The 20,654-nt window shown below is 36.4% G+C and overlaps 1 protein-coding gene across 8 annotated transcripts in view; it reads left to right on the top strand.

Moving 5' to 3' along the window:
- Nucleotides 1-20,654, top strand: part of MYCBP2 (MYC binding protein 2) — a 287,568-nt gene that overhangs the window by 11,821 nt on the left and 255,093 nt on the right. For all 8 annotated transcript variants that reach the window (XM_049853287.1, XM_049853282.1, XM_049853285.1 and 5 more), the window contains exon 2: nucleotides 19,465-19,540. In XM_049853287.1, coding sequence (XP_049709244.1) covers nucleotides 19,465-19,540 — 76 coding nt within the window. The remainder of the gene's footprint in view (nucleotides 1-19,464; nucleotides 19,541-20,654) is intronic.

Below are 20,654 nucleotides of genomic sequence, written 5' to 3'. Positions count from 1 at the left end.
GAACTTGGTATGAGCAGTTGATGGTCTGTTCCACAGGGGGCCTCTAGCCTTGTTCTGACTGATATTGAGCTGTTTCGTTGTCTCTTTCCACAGATGTAGTCAATTTGATTGCTGTGTTTTCCATCCAGTGAGGTCGACGTGTATAGTTGCTGTATATGTTGTTGAGAAAAGGTATTTGCAGTGAATGTGTCATTGGTCTTGCAAAATTCTGTTACGTGATTGCCGGTGTCATTTTTGTCACCAAGGCCGTATTTTCCAACTACAAATCTTTCTTTGTTTCCAGCTTTCACATTCCAATCACCAGTAATCACCAGTACATCTTGATTGTATGTGTGATCAACTTCAGACTGCAAGAGTTGGTAAAAATCTTCAATTTCCTTATCTTTGGCATTACTCATTGGTGGGTAAATTTGAATAGTGGTATTCACTGGTCTTCCTTTTAGATGTATGGATATTATTCTGTCACTTGCAGCATTGTACTTCAGGATAGATCTTGAGATGATCTTTTTGACAGTAAATGTGATGCCGTTTCTCTTCAATTTGTCAGTCCTCAGCATAGTAGAACATAAGATTGTCTGGTTCAGAGTGGCCAATACCAGCCCATTTCAGCTCTCTAATGCCTACAGTATCGATGTTTATATGTTCCATTTCATTTCTGATGATTTCCAATTTTCCTAGATTCATACTTCATTCCATGTTCTGATTATTAATAGATATTTGCAGCTGTTTCTTCTCATTTTGAGTCATGCCAAATCAGCAAATGAAGGTCCCGAAAGCTTGACTCCATCCACATCTTTAAGGTAGACTCTGTTTTGAGGAGGCACCTCTTCACCAGTCATATTTTGAGTGCCTTCCTCCTGAGGGGGTCATCTCTTGGCACTATATCTGACAGTCTTGTGCTGCTATTCATAAAGTTTTCATTGGCCAGTTTTTTCAGAAGTAGATTGCCATGTCCTTCTTTCTAGTTTGTCTTAGTCTGGAAACTCTGCTGAAACCTGCCCACCATGGGTGACCCTGCTGGTATCTGAAATACTGGTAACATAGCTTGCAGCATGACAGCAACATACAAGCCTCCACAGTATGACAACCTGGCAGCCATGTGGTGGCTTTCTGCTGTAGTAGACAGAAAAAGCTAAGAGGATCAACACCAATGCTTAATTTTAAGGGTAGCAGATCTCTAGGGAGGGTTGAATTCTCAGCAGGTTGGCTCTGCCATGGTCAGTGCTCTGATAGGAAGGAATGGGACCCTGACCCTTACGATGAATGCTGAGTAGAAATGAACTGGGTCAAGAATGGAGGAAAAGGGTATTCTAGGTGGAGGGAACAGCATGTTCCAAGACCCTGAAATAGAAAAGAGCTTGGTGGATTTGAGTTACTAAAGGAAGAACAATACAGAGTTGATCATTAGGGTTGAGGGCAGTAAGTATAGTTTAGTAATTACTACCAAACAGTTTTCCAGGTAGTTGTACTAATTAACACTACTACTGATTTAGTATAAGACTTCCGATGCTTAACATCTTTGAATATCTAGTATGTTATTGTTAGGTGCCTTCGAGTTGGTTCGGATTCACAGCAGCCCTGTGTACAACAGAACAAACTACTGCCCAATCCTGTGCCAACCACACAATCATGGCTGTGTTTGAGCCCATTGTTGGAGTTACTGTGTCTGTCCGTCTCTTTTTCGCTGGCACTTTTATATTGTAACTCTTTAATTTGAGCTATTCTGGTGGATGTGTAGTAGCATCTTATTGTGTTTTAATTTGCATTTCCCTGATGACTATAGAGAAGAGTAAGTGTGCTGGCCATTTCATTTAGATATTAGGTATTCTCTCTCAGTCTCTGTTTTTAAGTATCTGTTCAGTTTTCAGTATCTGTATATTTTAAAGAATCATTTTAAAATATATGCACATTTAGAAAAATGGTTATTTACTGATTTGAAGAAATTCTTAATATTCGTAGTATACTTTTGTACACTTATGGTGAACATTTGAGTTTTTCCAGCTTTGGGCTGTTACAAATAAAGGTGCTATGAACATTTATGCATAAGTCTTTGTGTAGACATGTTTTCATTTCTCTTATTTCAATATCTAGGAATGGAAGGGCCAAGTCAAATAATAGGTGTTTGTTTAATTTTATAAACAATTGTCAGACTTTCCCAAAGTGATTAATTATAGCATTTTACATTTCCATTAACAATGTAAGAGAGTTCTAGTTGCTCCACAGCTTCACCAACATCTGGTATGGGCATTTATTTATTTAAATCTTTTTATTTTACCCACTCTACCATACTGTTTTGATTACTCTAGCTTTGTAGGTCTTGAAATCACCATAGTTTAAGTATTTCAATTTTGTTGTTGTACAAAATTTTTTGGCTTTTTTTTTTTTTTGCATTGTCATATAAATTTTGTAATCAGCTCATCCATCTCTACAGTAAATCCTGGCATTTCGATTGGAATTATGTTGAAGCTTTAGATCATTTTGGGCAGAATTGACACCATAACATTTTCGAGTCTTTCAATCTGTCACCTTGGTGTATCTTTAAATGTAGTCAAGAAAAGCAAACCAAACCCATTGCCATTCAGTTGATTCCAATTTATAACAACCCCGTGTGTTACAGGGTAGAACTGAGTTCCATAGGGTTTTCTTGGCTGTAATCAATATGGAAGCAGATCTCCAGGCCTTTCTTCTGTTGTGCCACTGGGTGGGTTTGAACCACCAACCTTTTGGTTAGTAGCCAGGAGCAAACCATTTGAACCACCCAGGGGCCTAAATTTATTTTATTTCTACTTTAATGCCTCTCAGCAGTGTTTTGTACTTTTCAATGTAGAGGTCTTTGAAGTTTGATTAGATTTATTCTTAGGCATTTTTTACTTTTTAATGTTATTGTAACTTTTTAAAAATTTCATTTTTTAACTGCTGCTGTATAAGAAAACAATTTCTTTTGCATATTAACCTTGTATCTGTGACCTTGCTAAACTCATTAATTTTTAACATTTGTTTTGTGGATTCTCCGTGACATTCTATATAAATAATCATATCATCTGCAAATAGAGACCGTTTTACTTTTTAATCTCTCTGCCTTTTATTTCTTTTTTCTTTTTTTGGTTGCTTTATTCCAATTATTAGGGCCTCCACAACAATGCTGAATAGAGTGGTGAAAGCCTCAGACTTCCTTGTTCCTTTCTGAGAGGGAAGCAACAATAAATCAGCCTTTCACCTTTAAGTGTGATGTTACCTGGAGGTGTTTTGTAGATGTCCTTTATCAATTTGAGAAAGTTACATATTATTCCTAGTTCGATAATAGTTTTTAACATAAATGTGTATTGAATTTTGTCAAATGCTTTTTCTTACCTATTGAAATGATTATCTGTTAGGATAAAAGGAAAAATAGAATTTTTGAGTGTTAAATTAACCATCCCTTCCTGGCATAAAACCTTCTTATATGTGATGTATTGTCAATTTTTGTGTATCATTGAATTCGATTTCCTAATATTTTGTTAAGAATTTTTGAGTTTATGTTCATGAGGGATATTTGTAATCATTTTTTGTAATGATTTTGTCAGGTTTTGGTATTACAGTTATCCTTGAGTCATAGTGTAATCCCAACTCCTCTGTTTAAAAAAAAAAAAATTGCATGAAATTGGTGTTATTTCTTCCTTGAATAGCTGATAGAGTCCACCATAGGCTTTTGACAAATTCAATTTCTAGATTCCACCATAGGCTTTTGACAAATTCAATTTCTTTAATAGATACAAGGATATTCAGATTTTCTGTTTTTTCTTGTGTCAATTTTGGTAACTTGTTCTTTTCTTTTTATGAGAAATGTGTCTGTTTCATCTAAGTTACTGAAATTTTTGATATAAAATTGTGCATAAACCACACCAAAAACCAAACCCATTGCCATCGAGTTGATTCTGACTCAGATTGTACATGATGAGATGGTAGTCAGTAAAATAGATGATAGAGAAAAATTAACAAAGCCAAAATTATTCTTGAATTTATGAACAAAATTGGCAGAGTTCTTGCTAGACTGATCAAAAGAAAAAAAGAACAAAAGCCCCAATATATAGAATGAAAAAGGGATTATTACTACAGAACCTCCAGCTATTAGAAGGATAATAAAAGATTGTATATAGCGTTGTTTTATTAGCCATTAAATAGCTGATTTCATCTTTGCCCACAGATTGTTTAGAATTTTTTTTTTAATTTCTAGATAGTTGTTTTGTTACGTATCATATTGCTGTTACTTTCTAATATACACTTTGTATGATTTTGACCTTTTACAGTTTTTTTTTTTTGAGATGTGTCCTGTCACTCAGGATATGGTCTTTCTTGGTGAGTGGTACCATGTACACTTGAGAAGAATGTGTGTTTTGCCATTTTAGGTTGTAGAGTTCTTTAAATATCAACTAGTTAATGTTGGTTGATTGTGTTGTTTGCATCCTGTATGTACGTATTCATTTTTTTGTCTAGTTCTATCAGTTACCGAGAGAGGGGTATTAGAAATAGCATGATCTAATTGTAGAAATTGTCTTTTCCCTTTAATTTTGTCAATTTTTGCTTCATGTATTTTGAGTCTCTGCCATTAGGTGCATGTACATTTATAGACGTTAAAATATCCTGATGAATTAGTCTTTTATTTCAGTATTCTCCAGTAATACTTTTTGCCTTGAATTTCGTTTATATGGAATTAAAATAGCCTCTTTAGCCTGCTTATGCTTACTGTTTGCATGATGTACTTTTTTCCACCTATTTACGTTTGACTTATCTGTATTTTTATATTTAAAACTTCTGTCATGGACTGCATGTATCAGGTTCGGCTTTTTTTTTTTTTTTGAAATCCATTGTCAATCTGTCTTTTAATTGGAGTGTTTAGATAATTAATATGCATGTAATTATTGATATGGTTGGCTTTAGGTCTATTATTTTATTGTCTTCTACATCCCTCTTTGTTTTTTTTTCCCCCTTTGCCTATTTTATTTTGGATTTTTTTTTTTTTAGTGTTCCATTTAAATTTACATATTCTGTTTTTTGGCTATATCTCTTTGTATTAATTTTTTAATGTGCTAGGAATAGCAGTATACACTGTACTTAGAGTTACCAATTGTACTGCTTCACTTAAAAGAGGTAAACCTTGCAGCCATGCAGACTCTCTTCCTCTCCCCCCACTGACCCTGTTATAATTGACCTATGTATTACATCTAAATACTTTGAAAACCTCACTATATGATATTTCTTGCTGTCAAATGCATACGTATTTTAAAGAACTTAAGGGGAAAAAAAATCTTTTTTTCTGTATCTATACATTTAACATTTCTGCTGCTCTTTCTTTATTCCTGAAAATACAACATTGTTCTTTAGTCTGAAGTAGTTACTTTAGCATTTCTTGTAGAGAAGGGTGCTGGGGATAAATTATTTTTGTTTTTCTTCATCTGAGAATGCCTTTATTTTGCTTTCATCCTGAAAGATATTTTCAGTGGATACAACATTCTGAGTAGGCACTTGTTTCCTTTAATGATGTGTTCTGCCTTTTCATCTCTGTGGTTTCTGATGAGAAATCTTTGATAAGTTGAATCTTATTCTCCTCTATGAAATGTAGAATTTTTTTCTAGCTGCTTTCAAGATTTTTGTTGTTGTTATTCTCTGGTTCGATATGTCTACACATTGCTTTCTTTGAGTTTCTTCTCCTTGGAGAATGCTGACGATCTCCTTGGATCCTTCAGTTTGTGTCTTTCACTAAATTTAAGGTATTTCTTCTGCTATTGTTTCTTCAGATATTCTACTCCAATTTTTTCTTTTGTCCTTCTTGATCTCCCATGACAATTATAATAAAACTTTTGAGATTGTCCCACAGATTCTCAACTACTAGTCTTTTTTCTGTTTGTCAGATTGGGTAATTTTTATGATTCATTTCAAATTCACAGACTCTTTTCTCTGTCGTCCCCATTCTCCTATTGAGCCCACCCAGTGAATTTTTCATATCAGATAATGTATTGTTCAATTTTAAAATTTAAATTTGTACTACTAGTTGACAACTTCATTTCCATTCATTTCAAGCGTGTTTGTATTTATTTGATGGAGCATATTTGTAACAATGGAAACCCTGGTGGAGTAGTGGTTAAATGCCTCGGCTGCTACTCAAAAGGTCAGCAGTTCAAATCCACCAGGCGTTCCTTGGAAATTCTATGCGACAGTTATACTCTGTCCTGTAGGGTCACTATGAGTTGGAATCGACTCGATGGCAACAAGTTTGGTTTTTTTTTATTTATAACAAATGCTTTCAAGTCATTGTTGGATAATGGCAACATCTGGATCATCTCACCATTGGCTTCTGTCGATTTTCTTTCCCTTGAAATTGATCACATTTTCTTGTTACTTGTGAGAATTTTGGATTGTTTCTTGGACATTGTGAATGTTCTATTTTGTACAGTCTGTGCTCTATTATAATTCTTTGGAGAATGTTTATTTATTTATTTATTTATTCATTTAGCAGACTATCAGCCCACTTAGGTCCACACTGTCGACGGTGGTTGAAATGGCCTGTCCCATACATAATAAGCTCCAGACTAAGCCCAAGACTTATATGAGTTTATTGGCGGAATTAGGGGATCCCTTCCTTCATCTCCTTCCTTTACTTTTCCTAGTTTTCTGGTCAGAAAGATAGGATTTCTCTTGAAGTTTCAGCTTCCTAGGTTGTTGCTCTGTTGGTGATTGTTTCCTGTCCTTCAAGCACACTTGTTAGAGGCATGAGAAAAAAATAACCAAACTGGGAAACTTACTCTCTTGTGGGTCTGTTTTCCAAATTTTAACTCCTTTCCACAATCTGCTGTTGTTTGCTTTTCACAGTCCTTCGGTAATTTTCTTTATCCTCTCTCTCTTTTTTTTTTTTTTTTTTTCCTATTTTATCTAAGGTTTTTAAATGTAAACAGCAGGAGAGATAGGTTGTACTTGGACTTATGCTACCATACCAGAACCAAGACTTCCACCTTGGCTATTTTAAGATTTTTACCTTTAGCTTTGATTTTTAGCAGTTTAACAATGGTGTGCCTAAATATGTGTGTGTGCATGGCGTGCATCCGTGGGCATGTTTATCTTTTTTAATGTTCATTGAGCTCTTGAATCTGCAGGATATTAATTTTTGTTTAATTTGGCAAATTTTGGCCTTTATTTTCTCAAATATTATTTCAGACCCAGTCTCTCTTTTATTTCCTTCTGGGAATCCAGCTATACACATATGAGATGTTTCGTATTGTCCCACAGTGAAAGGTCAGCAAACATATTCTGTGAAGGTTCGGATAGTAAATATTTTAGGCCTTGCAGGCCTATGATCTCTGTTATAATTATTCAGTTCTGTTTTTATAGCTTGAAAGCAATCATAGACAATATGTAAACAGATGAATGTGCTCGTGAACATTATTTACAATAAGTGGAAACAGACCAGATTTTGCCCACCCCTAAAATAGATTTCGCCTACCCCTAAGAAGCCCTAGTGACTCAGTTTTTAAGTGCTTGGCTGCTAACTGAAAGGTTGGCAGTTCCAATCCACCAGCCATTCCTTGGAAACCTTACAGGGCAGCCGTACTTTGCTCTATATGGTCACTATGAGTCAGAATTGACTCGATGGCAATGGCTTTGGTTTTTTTTAAGGTAAATGGTAAGAAGCCCTGGAGCTTAATTGTTAGTGCTCAGCTGCTAACTGAAAGATTGGCAGTTTGAACCCACCAGAGGCTCCATGGGAGAAGAGACCTTGCCATCTGCTCCCACAAAGATTACAGCCTAGGAAACGCTTTGGGGCAGTTCAACTCTGTCATGTAGTGTCACTCCCAGAACCCAGTGCCATCGAGTCGATTCCGACTCATAGTGACCCTATAGGACAGAGTAGAACTGCCCTATAGAGTTTCCAAGGAGCACCTGGCAGACTTGAACTGCCACCTATGAGTCAAATCGACTCCTTGGAAGCCAAAAACAGCAAAGGTAGATGGTAATTGTTGCTGGAGCTGTGTTGTTAATTTAAGGGATTTAAGAAGAAAAAAAAAAACACAAATATTGGCAGTATCTAAAGTGCGGGGAGCTGGATGAATGAGAATGAGGGGTTGAGGATGAAACTAGAGGGATATGTTGTTGTTGTTAGGTGCCATTGACTCGGTTCCGACTCATAGCGACCCTATGCACAACAGAAAGAAACACTGCCCGGTCCTGAGCCATCCTTACAATCGTTGTTATGCTTGAGCTCATTATTGCAGCCACTGTGTCAATCCACCTTGTTGAGGATCTTCCTCTTTTCTGCTGACTGTGTACTCTGCCAAGCATGATGTCCTTCTCCAGGGACTAATCCCTCCTGACAACATGTCCAAAGTATGTAAGATGCAGTCTCGCCATCCTTGCCTCTAAGGAGCATTCTGGCCGCACTTCTTCCAAGACAGATTTGTTCATTCTTTCGGCAGTCCATGGTATATTCAATATTCTTCTCCAACACCACAATTCAGAGGTGTCAACTCTTCTTTATTCTTTCTTATTCATTGTCCAGCTTTCATATGTATATGATGTGATTGAAAATACCATGGCTGGGGTCAGGTGCACCTTAGTCTTCAGGGTGACATCTTTGCTCTTCAACCCTTTGAAGAGGTCCTTTGCAGCAGATTTGCCCAGTGCAACGCGTCTTTTGATTTCTTGACTGCTGCTTCCATGGCTGTTGATTGTGAATCCAAGTAAAATGAAATCCTTGACAACTTCAGTCTTTTTTCCGTTTATCGTGATGTTGCTCAGTGGTCCAGTTGTGAGGATTTTTGTTTTCTTTATGTTGAGGTGTAATCCATACTGAAGGCTGTGTGATCTTTGATCTTCATTAGTAAGTGCTTCAAGTCCTCTTCACTTTCAGCAAGCAAGGTTGTGTCATCTGCATGACGCAGGTTGTTAATGAGTCCTCCTCCAATCCTGATGCCCCGTTCTTCTTCATATAAGTCCAGCTTCTTGTATTATTTGTTCAGCATACAGATTAAATAGGTATGGTGAAAGAATACAACCCTGACGCACACCTTTCCTGACTTTAAACCAATCAGTATCCCCTTGTTCTGTCTGAACAACTGCCTCTTGATCTATGTAAAGGTTCCTCATGAGCACAATTAAGTGTTCTGGAATTCCCATTCTTTGCAGTATTATCCATAGTTTGTTAGGATCTGCACAGTCGAATGCCTTTGCACAGTCAATAAAACACAGGTAAACATCTTTGTGGTATTCTCTGCTTTCAGCCAGGGATCTGTCTGACATCAGCAATGATATCCTTGGTTCCATGTCCTCTTTTGAAACCGGCCTGAATTTCTGGCAGTTCCCTGTTGATATACTGCTGCAGCCGTATTTGAATGATCTTCAGCAAAATTTTGGTTGTGTGTGATATTAATGATACTGTTCTATAATTTCCACATTCAGGAATAGGCATAAATATGGATCTGTTCTAGTCAGTTGGCCAGGAAGCTGTCTTCTGTATTTCTTGGCATAGACGAGTGAGCACCTCCAGCGCTGCATCTGTTTGTTGAAACATTGCAATTGATATTCAATTCCTGGAGCCTTGTTTTTTGCCAATGCCTTCAGAGCAGCTTGGACTTCTTCCTTCAGTACCATTGGTTCCTGATTATATGCCACCTCTTGAAATGGTTGAATATCGACTAATTCTTTTTGGTGTAATGACTCTGTATTCCTTCCATCTTCTTTTGATGCTTCCTGCATCATTTAATATTTTCCCCATGGAACCCTTCACTACTGCAACTCGAGGCTTGAATTTTTCTTCAGTTCTTTCAGCTTGAGAAACGCCAAGTGTGTTCTTCCCTTTCGGTTTTCCATCTCCAGCTCTTTGCACATGTCATTATAATACTTTACTTTGTCTTCTCGAGAGGCCCTTTGAAATCTTCTGTTCAGTTCTTTTACTTCATCAATTCTTCCTTTTGCTTTAGCTGCTCGATGCTCAAGAGCAAGTTTCAGAGTCTCCTCTGACATCCATCTTGGTCTTTTCTTTCTTCTGTCTTTACAGTGACCTCTTGCTTTTTTCCTGGATGATGTCCTTGATGTCATTCCACCACTTGTCTGGTCTGCAATCACTAGTGTTCAGTGCATCAAATCTATTCTTGAGATGGTCTCTAAGTTCAGATGGGATATACTCAAGGTCATATTTTGGCTCTCGTATACTTGCTCTGATTTTCTTCAGTTTCAGCTTGAACTTGCATATGAGCAATTGATGGTCTGTTCCGTAGTCGGCCCTTGGCCTTGTTCTGACTAATGATATTGAGCTTTTCCATTGTCTCTTTCCACAGATGTAGTCAATTTGATGTCCGTATTCATGTATTGCTTTAATCTGAGAACAGTGTAGAATCATAGGTTTTTAGGCGGTATAGTGGTAGAATTAAACTTTTCAGTTTGTAAAAATATCTCTGGCAGCATTGTAGAGAATGAATGAAAAAGTGAAACTCTCCAATCAGGGTTACTTTACAAAGGCAGTTATAGTAGTTTTGACAAGTGATGATAAAGTCCGAGAAAAGGCAATGGGAACAGGTTGGATTTAAGAAGTATTTCTGGTATATAAAATGACGATTTCAAGTACAGAAAAAAATAACACTGTTCATCTAGATAGGAAAGGAGGACAAGCTAGTTTCTCAAGAGTCCGTTCTTGCCATCCTTCCTTCTAAATTTTCTTCTTTGTTTATCTCAGTCATATAATTTAAAATATCACTTAATTGCATTTGACTTCCTAGTCAGTGGTGTGTACCTAAGACCTCTCCCTGGAGCTCTGGACCCATATTTTGAAAAGTCTTTTACTAGGATTCTGTTATTTCTGTCTCAAGCACATTATGTTCACTATATTCGAAGCTTCAGTCATGAACACACTCTACCTGTTCAACTGCCTCTTTTTCTGCAGGCCAGTTAAACAGAAGTCTGAGACAGGATCTTGACGTTGGCCCTAAGAGATACAATAACCTAATACCCACTTACCTGCACCTTTTTTCCGGAAGGGAGGGAGAAGTCGTATTTCAGTGGGAGAGTGCATTGAGGTTAGATGGACAGTGGCGTAGAGTTTTTAGAAATTAGTGTTTGAACACAAAGAAAGAATGTGGTAGCTAGAGGAAAGAGACAAAGAACTACTTTATCTTTTGGATAAGAGACACTGTAGCAGATGTTCTTAGTGTCCTAGTGTCCTTGTCACATTCCTTTGGCATTCCTCTATGACTTTCTTCCTGAGAACTTGTTTTCTGGCCATGGAGACATACTTTGTCTGTGTGAAGGGCAGGCCAGAGATGCTAGATAAGTTAATACCCTCAGAAAAGCTTTTAACTAGTGATGGATGGGGAGTTGGTAGATAAATACCTCGTTTTTCCGACACTTCACCTGGGGTAACTCTGAGCCCTGTTCTACACCATCTCCTAGAGTTCTTTAGTATGATCTAGCTCTCATTGGGATAACTCTGAGCCATGTTCTACACCACCTCCTAGAGTTCTTTAGTATGATCAAGCTCTCATTGCCCCTCATGGTTATTGACACCCTTTCTTAACTTCCTTCCTTTCCCTATCTCATTTCTGTTTTCCTTGACTGATTTTTTGCTTTTAATCATTTCCCAAAACAACTACTTTTACTTGAGTACTCAAATCAAGGTCTACTTCAGGAGAAGTTCAAACCAAGACCAACACTTGAGTAAAATTTATTAAAATTTGTTTAGCACTGACTAAATACCAGGCATAACTCTAAGTACTTTATAAGTCTGTTTTACAGGTGAGAAAACTGAGGCGCAGAGAATTTAAGTAACTTTTCCAAGATACCAGATCTAGTGAATGGCAGAGTCTACATTTGAACTAAAAAAAAAAAAACTAGGGCAGTTTTTTTCTGAATTCTGTACTCTTAACCTAGTCAGCTGAGGGTAAAGAGCAGGAAAAATGGGAGGAAAAAAGAGGGAGAGAAAGAATGGTGATAACTAACAGAATAAGGCCCAGGTTAAAGATTTATTTCAATGTGGCTCAAAGGAAAGAATATATTTATAATGGTATCCCATTTTTAGCAGTTAAGCAGCTAAATTAACCCATTAGAATGAAGGGGTTAGATTATCCACTCTGAGTTAGGTGGGTGGGTGTAGGATTTTGAAGTGACTACAAAAATTTGTAGCTTTTCATGGCGGATGTGTCTTTATTCACAGCCGGCCCTTGACTAGCCTTCTGTTGTGTTCTCAAAGGCCATTATTGTTAAGGTTGCTAGAGCTTTTTGGAAACAAGGCTTGTAAGTCACCAAAATAGAAATGAACGTAGGATCTGAATAGATAACTCACATTTAAGGGATAGGAAAAGGAAGAAAAAGGAGCCATGGAAGAAGACAGAGAAGGAACCATCATCAAAGGTAGGAGAACTTAAGATAAGCTTTGTTCTAGAAGCCAGGAGGGAGATAGTATTTAAAAAAGTAGGCTCTGTTTGATAGTAATCAGAAGAATGTGAAGGATGAAAGACCGAAGATGGAGCTGAACTGGCAACAAGAAAGTTTGTAGTATTCAGATGTCTCATAGACTTGTAGGAGTTTGATAGTAAGGAGTTGAGAAAGTTTAAGACAATAAAGACTATTTTTTCCCCCAAGAAATTTAGGAAGAGGAATAGAGAATTATTTAAGCTTTCCCCCCCACCACACCCGCAATTGGAGGAGGCCAATAGGCTTCTATGGTTAGAAACCGTAGAAAAAAGATTAAAGAGTGAATAATGAGAGGGTATCAGTGATTGGTTTGGATCAGTGATTGAGCCAAATCTCAAGGATGGTAAATGAGATAGGATCCAGTGTATGAGAGTAAGGGTATACTTGGATGGGGCCATTATCTCTTTTGGGATGGGAGAAGGAGTTGAAGAGGAGGTTTGGGATTTGGAAAAGGTCTCAAGGACATATTTTCAGTCTTTCTGTGCTGCCTTCTAAATTTTTTTTCCCCGGTCTGTTTTCTAGAGCTCAAATTTTCTATGCAGATGTGTCTCATATGCTGTAAACCCATCTTTTGAATCTTTAGTTTCAGGTATTATGTTTTTCATATCAAGAAGTTTGATTTCTTTTTCAAATTTGTTATGGTCTTTGATCCCTGTTTTAAAGCTAGTCTTTTATTTCTTTAAGCTTGGTAAGCATAGTTGCTTTATAATCTGTCTCAAAATTTCTCCATCTAAAGTCTGTTTTAGAGGGTCAGCGAAAAAGGGGAAGACCCTCAGTGAAATGGACTGACGTAGTGGCTGCAACAGTGGGCTCAAGCATAGCAACAATTGTGAGGATGGCTCAGGGCCGGGCAGTGTTTTGTTCTGTTGTGCATGGGGTCGCTATGAGTCAGAACTGACTTGACAGCACCTAACAACAACAGAGTCTGTTTGGTCTTCTCTCTGTTGTCTAATTCTGCTAGTTTTCACTCATGATGCCTTGTATCTTTGTGTGCATGTATATTTGCTAGAATTCATTGCCCTTGAACAATTCTTTGTAGCAGTTCTCTGAGGCCTGGAATGAATAGGTTGTCTTCAGAAAGTTTTGCAGCTGCTTCATGGCTTGTGTTTTCCTGGCTCACCTAGGCTATGTGTGCCCAGAGTGTAAATCTGCATGAGGCATGGCCTATAGCCACAACTTTTTAGAAACTTCTTTTCCTCGTATTTTACCCTCATTGTACCTCTTTTCCATTTTCTGCTGCTCTGCCCACTGCCAATGTGGCTTTATTTACAGTCCCCCTGATACAAAGACTTCGAAAAGAGTTTAAGAGACTGAAGCTATGTATAGCAAATCTGCTTGCTTTTCCCCCCTAGATCTATTTAAACTGTTAAAGTCTCTTTTTCTTATTACTAATTTAGGTTAAGCAAATAAAAGTTTTCTACTTGGTAATCAAACCATTATTCCTCCCTAATTTATTCAGTGACCCTTGAATACAGTAATGTAGTATCATTACATTAATTGCACAGGAGAATGAGTCGGACTTCTGTAGAAAAGCTTCCATTTATATAAGGTGTTTTATTAATCAGTTGATTTTTAAAAATTGGTCTTCCATGCAGTGACCTTGATATTTCATTTGTTAATTCTTTATTGTAGATTGCCCCCTAGAGTTTCTAAGGAGCCCCTGGCGGATTTGAACTGCCAACCTCTTGGTTAGCTTTAGCACTTAACCACTACGCCACCAGGGTTTCCCTTATTGTAGATTATATTGCATTTTCTAGGAATACAGTTACATTATTTACAAATCAAAGCAGTTTACTTTTTATTTTTCAACCATTATGACTTTTATTTCTTTGCTTGGCTTATTGACCTCCAATACAGTGTTGAATAGAAGTGGTGATAGTGTAAATCTTTGTTTTTTCCCCATACTGAGGGGAGGTGTATGATTTTTCATCATTGAGTATAATGTTAGCTGTAGGTTTTTTGTAGATAATCTTCATTTGATGAAGGGAGTTCCCTTCTGTACCTAGTTTATTGAAGAGTTTCAATTGGAATGGTGGTTGAGTTTTATAAAATACTTTTGCTGCTTTTATTGAAATGATTGTATGTTTTTTTCCCTCGTTTATTCTGTTATTATGTTGAGTTAGACTGATTGAAATTTGCATTTCAAGAATCAACCCTACTTGATGGTTATATATTATCCTTGTTATATGTTTCGGGACATTGAAAATTTTTGTCTAGATCAATGGCTTTTTTTTCTTGTACAGTTTTTAAAATTGAGATATAATTGATGTACCATAGTATTTACCTATTTAAAGTATACAATTCATTGGGTTTTGGTATATTCATAAAATTGTGCAACTAGAGCATTTTTATCACCCCCAAAAGAAATCTGCTTCCTGTGTCTATGGATTTGCTTGTTGTGGACATTTCATATAAATAGAATTACATAATTTACAGCCTTTTGTGTCTTTTATGGCCTTTGTTTCTTTAATTTCCATAATGTTTTCAAGGTTCATCCATGTTGTAGCATGTATCAGTAATGAATTCCTTTTTATGGCTAAGTAACATTCCATTGTATAAATATAAAGGAGCCCTGGTGGCACAGAGGTTAAAGCACTTAGCTGCTTAACAAAAAGGTTGATGATTTGAACCCACAAGCCACCCCACAGGTGAAAGGTGTGACAGTCTGCTTTTGTAAAGATTTACAGCCTTGGAAACCCTATGGAGAAGTTCTGTTGTGTCCTATAGGGTTGCTATGAGTTGGCATCAACTCGACAGCAATGGGTTTTTGGTTTTTTATGAATATACCACATTTTGTTTGTCTATTCATCCATTGATGTACATTTGGGTTGTTTTCACTTTTTGGCTGGTACTGTTTTCACGTTTATATTCATGGGCTGTATTGGTCTTATTTTGGAATATTCTTTTCAGATTTTTCTGGTCTCATAAAATGAGTTGGAAAGTATTCTCTCTTTTTATATTCCCTGGAAGAGTTATTCTTAGATTGATATCGTTTGAAAGATTTTATCAGTGAATTCCATGAAGGTACTTTTCTACATTCTTTATGTGGGGCTGTTGGCTTTATTCCAAGATGGCCATGCTGTGTCATGCCGATTGGCTGGGAACCTCCACTCCGTATTTCTACTAGATCACTGTTTTCTATCAGTTCCTTCTCAGTGACTTCTGATCTAGTACTTTATCCCTTCATTTAAGGTTCAGGGTTCCAGGGCTGATGTCTGTCTCTGTTTTACTTGTTTTTTTTGGGTCTTTGTTGCTTAGTCCATGTGACTAGCCTACCATCTTGACTATGTTTCCTTAAGTAGATATTTTAAAATAGATATTTAAGGTATGTTTATAGCCATTTGTCTTTCATTATTGACCATAATTCTTTCAGATCTTATAGGATCAAGTCCAGACATTCTTCATTAAGCTTCTGTTGATTCAGGATATAAAACCCCAAATCATTAGAAATTATAAAGTTAATTGTGTAAAACTGGTTTCTACAGTTTCTCTTTTATGTTATCTATTCATCATCAGATATCATGAACCTTATTTAAACTTAGTTCTCAAATTCAATCATATGATGAGATGTTATATTACTAATAAATAGCATTTTTATTTTCTGTGTTGAATATGTATTTTCTTCATATAATTTTCATCTAATTACTGGCTTTTTTGACAGCTTTTTACCTCTAAAACAAGCAAAATCAACAAAAAACATAGTAAAATTTATTTGGGGAAATTTGGGGAAAGCTGGTTCTTGAGCCAGTCTTTATTCAGGAATCACTGTGTCTTTAAAAACTTGTAATAACCAATTAACTGCCGGCATGCATATAAAGAAGTGTTTTAGGAATGTGTATAAACCTACTTGAACTTAAAACAAACAGTCTATTAAACAAACAGACAAAACCATTCAGCTATAATTATGAAACTTTTAGTCATTGGTACCTTGGCTCTAGGAAATCCACGGAATTAGGATTTACGTCTTGTTTCTCTGAAGATTGGTTTCGAATTAACCTTAATGCTTTTTAAATTCTATAAAAGGGGCCAACATTTTAGCAAATACATATTCTTGTTGCCCAAATGATTGATCTTCCCTCAAATAAACTTTGATATAAAGGAATGTTAGTTTTCTGAACCATGCATGAAAAATACTCATTGCTTTTCATTCATTTGTTCATCTAACATTTCTTGAGCATCCATGATTTGTCAGATACTCATACAGGTGCTGAAAGTACAAAGTTGACATAGACATTCTTCATACTCTCAGGATGTTCATAGTTGAATAGATTCTGTAAACAGGTATTTCTGTGCATGTGTATGTAGCATTTGACACTGTTAATTACTGTTTTTCTTTACTTTTGTACCATACTATCTTGATGAAATCTTATTCACATACATTGTTTATATTATCCCTTTTGCACCAAAATCTATATAAACCAATCCCGTTGATAGTTACTTACTGGACATTTGCGGCTAAGCATTCTTTAAATGTACTTGCTGGGTGGTGCAAACAGTTAACACTCTCAGTGGCTAAATGAAAGGTTGGAGGTTCAAGTCTACCCAGAGGTATCTCGGAATAAGGCTGATGATGTACTTCTAAAAAGTCAGCCATTGAAGACGCTGTGGAGCACAGTTCCACTCCGACACACATGGGGTTGCCGTGAGTTGGGATCAACTTGATGGAAACTTCTTTTATTTTTTTAATTCTGTAAATGCATTGGTGGATCTATGGATCTGTCCTTGGTTCTCTGGTTGTTTTATCCTCTAATCGAGACATGTAGCTATAGCTCTGAACTTCCTTTTTTTTCTCTCCTTCCTCTCTCCTTTACTTTCACTTTCTTTTTCTCTCAAAATACTGTTGAATACTATGTTCCAGGCACTTTGCTGAGCAAAGAGGCTAGAGCAGTGAACAAGACAGGCATAACTTCTGCACTGTTGAAGCCTGCAGCTTGTTGATGAAGTGATACGTTGAACAAATAATCCCATACCTAATTGTAGATTATGCAGTGAAACAAAACTATAAAATGGAATGAGTGTGAAAAACTAACCCAGCCTGGGGATTAGGAAGACATTTTGGAGTAAGTGACACTTATGGTGGGACCTCAGAGATGAGTGGTGGTTAGCAGAAGACGTGGAGAGCATTCCAGCCAGAGAGAAAACCTTTGTGAAGACCCCTAAGGAGCTTAGTAGGGTCAACAACTGAAAGAGTGTCCTTGTGGCTTGAGTATGGTGAGCAAATTGGAGGGAGATGCAAAATGAGGCGGAAGAGATTGGCAGGGGTCAGATCTTAGTGGATGATCTTTCAACCAAGTTAATGGACTTGTAGTTTATCTTAAGAGAAATTAGAAGATACTAAGGGTCTTAAGTGGGGCAATTACCCACTCAGATTTGTGTTTTAAAAATTTGACTTGTTTCTTTGTGAAGAATAGATTGAAAGAGGACAAAGGTGGATGTGTAAGAATGTGGTAAGAAGCTTTTGCACTGGCCCAGGCAAGAGGCGGTGGTAACGTAGATTATTAACATAGCAGCAGTAGAGAGGGTGTGGACAGATTCAAGAACTTTTTACAAAATATAATTGAAAGGATTTAGTGATCATTTTGAAGAGCGAAGCTGAAGGAAGTGTCAAGGATAAAACATTCATGTGCTTGTCGCTCATGTCTATTTTGTTGATATTTTAGCATCTTGAACTCAAACATCTTCAAAATGTTACTTTTTTTTTTCCCCTTTCCAGACCAACTCTTCCTCCTGACTTCTTTATTTTGGCAGTGACATCTCTGACCTCCAAGTGACCTAGATATATTTCTTTATCTTTGCTTCCTTCAAATTAGTCATCAAGATTTAAGGATGTAACTTCTGCAATATCTAGCATTTCTTCTGTTTATTTTTTGTTGTTGTTTGCTTGCTTTGTGGTCTTTTTTTAAAATCAACACCACTGTGATTTATACTGGGACCTTGTTACCTTTTGTCTTTATTATTCTGGTAATATACTCCTGCAGCACAATGGTTAAGAGTCCAGCTGCTAACCAAAAGGTCGGTGTTGTCTCTTTCTTTTTTTCTTACCATCACTGCTGTGATTTTATACAGGGACCTCATTACCTTTTGTGTTTATTATTGTAGTAATGTACTCTTGCGGCACAATGGTTAATAGCTTATCTGCTAACCAAAAACTTGGCAGTTCAAATCCGCCAGCCACTCCTTGGAAACCTTATGGGGCAGTTCTGCTCTGTCCTTTAGGATCACTATGTGTCAGAATTGACTTGACAGCAATGGGTTTGGTTTTTTGGTTTTATACTCTTGCTGCATCATTAAACTGTGCTTTCCATTGAAGTCCCTCAGCTTCTTGAAGACAAGAACTGTCATTTTCATTTTATATCTTTAATACGTTTCAGTGCGCATCTCAGCAAGTAAACATAAAAAATATAAAATGAAATGAAAATAAAATATTTTCCTTGTCACTTGTTTCTCCCACTATAATTCTCATTCTTTACCATGTATTTTTCTCTCTTTCTCCAAGTCATTCAGAGACTTCAAGTTTTGCTTAAAGAATAACTCAGTTTTAGGGCTCTGAGGTAGTGGAAAGCTGAATGCTGGCTTGTAAAGTGCATGAGTTGGGGGTTTTTCTGTATTAATTTAGTAAAAAATATACTCTTGAGCCTTTTTGCACTGTAGCCCTCACTACTACAAAGAGCAGTCCCTCCCATCCCCAGGAAAAGAACATAACTCATATTTATTAGCATTCCCACTGTTGAATAAAGTTTAAAAAAAAATAGGCTTCTTCATTTGATGTCTTTTATTTTTTTAATTTTATAGAAGTATTTGCAGAACGCAATTTTTATAATTCATTATCATTCAATATGCATTTCTTAGTTTGTCTAGTATTATCTTTTCAGCAGGTACTTTACATGTTAGTATCTTATGTGTACCCCTAGAGTGTATTGTTCTATAGAAAAAAAGTTTGTGGGAGAAAAATTTAAATATCTACTTTGGAAATAGCTATTTTTAATAACTTTATATATCCTAATGCGAGTTTTTTTTTTTTTTCATTTTTAGGAATAAGAAAATTTCAAATAAGAAGAAATTGAAAAGAAAACAGAAGAGTAAATCAAAAGTGAAGACAAGAAGCAAGGTAAAGCTGCTCACAATATATAGGGAATAAGGACTTTTTCATACAGTAATTTAAATAAAAATACTAAGGTTAAGAACATGTGAGTATAATTAGCAAACTCTTCCATTTCTGTGTGCTAAAGTATAATGTGGCTTAGGAGATGCATAAGTAAATTTTGACTTTTAAATAGTGACCCTGTCTTGGAAAACCAATCTTATTGACAAACGCAAAAATAAAAATGAATGAAATGGGCTTATTTTGATTTTTTGCTCTTTTGTACAGAAACGATATGGATTAATAAGTGATTCTGAAATTACATTAAATACAGAAGGAATGCCTAACAGATTACTAAATGCTAGAGGCATGCTTTTTATTTCAAGTTAAACAAAAGAAACAAAATATCTATATGTATGTATATTTTCATTGCCTGTTTTAGCCCAAACTTCAAAGTTTTTTTAATAAAGTAATCTTTTAAAAGCCGCTTATTATTTGGATTTTACTTTTTGTTTCATTTTTAGGTTAGTACTTCAGTAGCCTGGAAGTTAATTTTTGGGTGCTAAAAATTATTTATTCTTGTTGTTATCTTTAGTTCTTGGGGGACCATATCTGTTTCTCTTCTTCCTTTTCACTCTCACTGCATCTACTAGAAACTGAGTAAAATTGCCTTGTGAGTTGGGACTTGGGTTCATCATTTGCTATTTTGACATGACAAAGTAAGTGAATTTATGAGACTCTTGGTACATCTATTATGTTCTGATTATCTTTTTGTCTGTTGGTGACTGTGCAAAAGAAAAGGCAGTGTGGAATATTTTGAATTAGAAAAAGCCCACAAACATGGTGGAATAAGAACCTCTAAGCTCCTATCCTCCTACAGAAAAAGCAGAAGAACAAGCAGAAAATGACAGTACTAGCCCATAAAAACTTTGGTGAACAGTAGGGGGGTCACAACAGTTGGGCAAAGGTTTGCAGAGCTGTAGGAAGACTCTGAGACTTTCTTTTTTTTGATACTGGCTTGAACACCACACTCAACCCTGTTTTGCAGTCATCTTAGAGCAGCAGCTGTGTTTCCAGTTTGGAATCTTGGCCTGGCCCCTGGTTCTAGAGTGAGCAGAGCACACTTTATTAACAAAGTATG

This window comes from Elephas maximus, chromosome 14 (assembly GCF_024166365.1).
Source record: "Elephas maximus indicus isolate mEleMax1 chromosome 14, mEleMax1 primary haplotype, whole genome shotgun sequence".
Taxonomy (NCBI): Eukaryota; Metazoa; Chordata; class Mammalia; order Proboscidea; family Elephantidae; genus Elephas; species Elephas maximus.
Note: the sequence above shows the minus strand (reverse complement) of the source record. Positions and strands in the feature narration are given on the sequence as shown.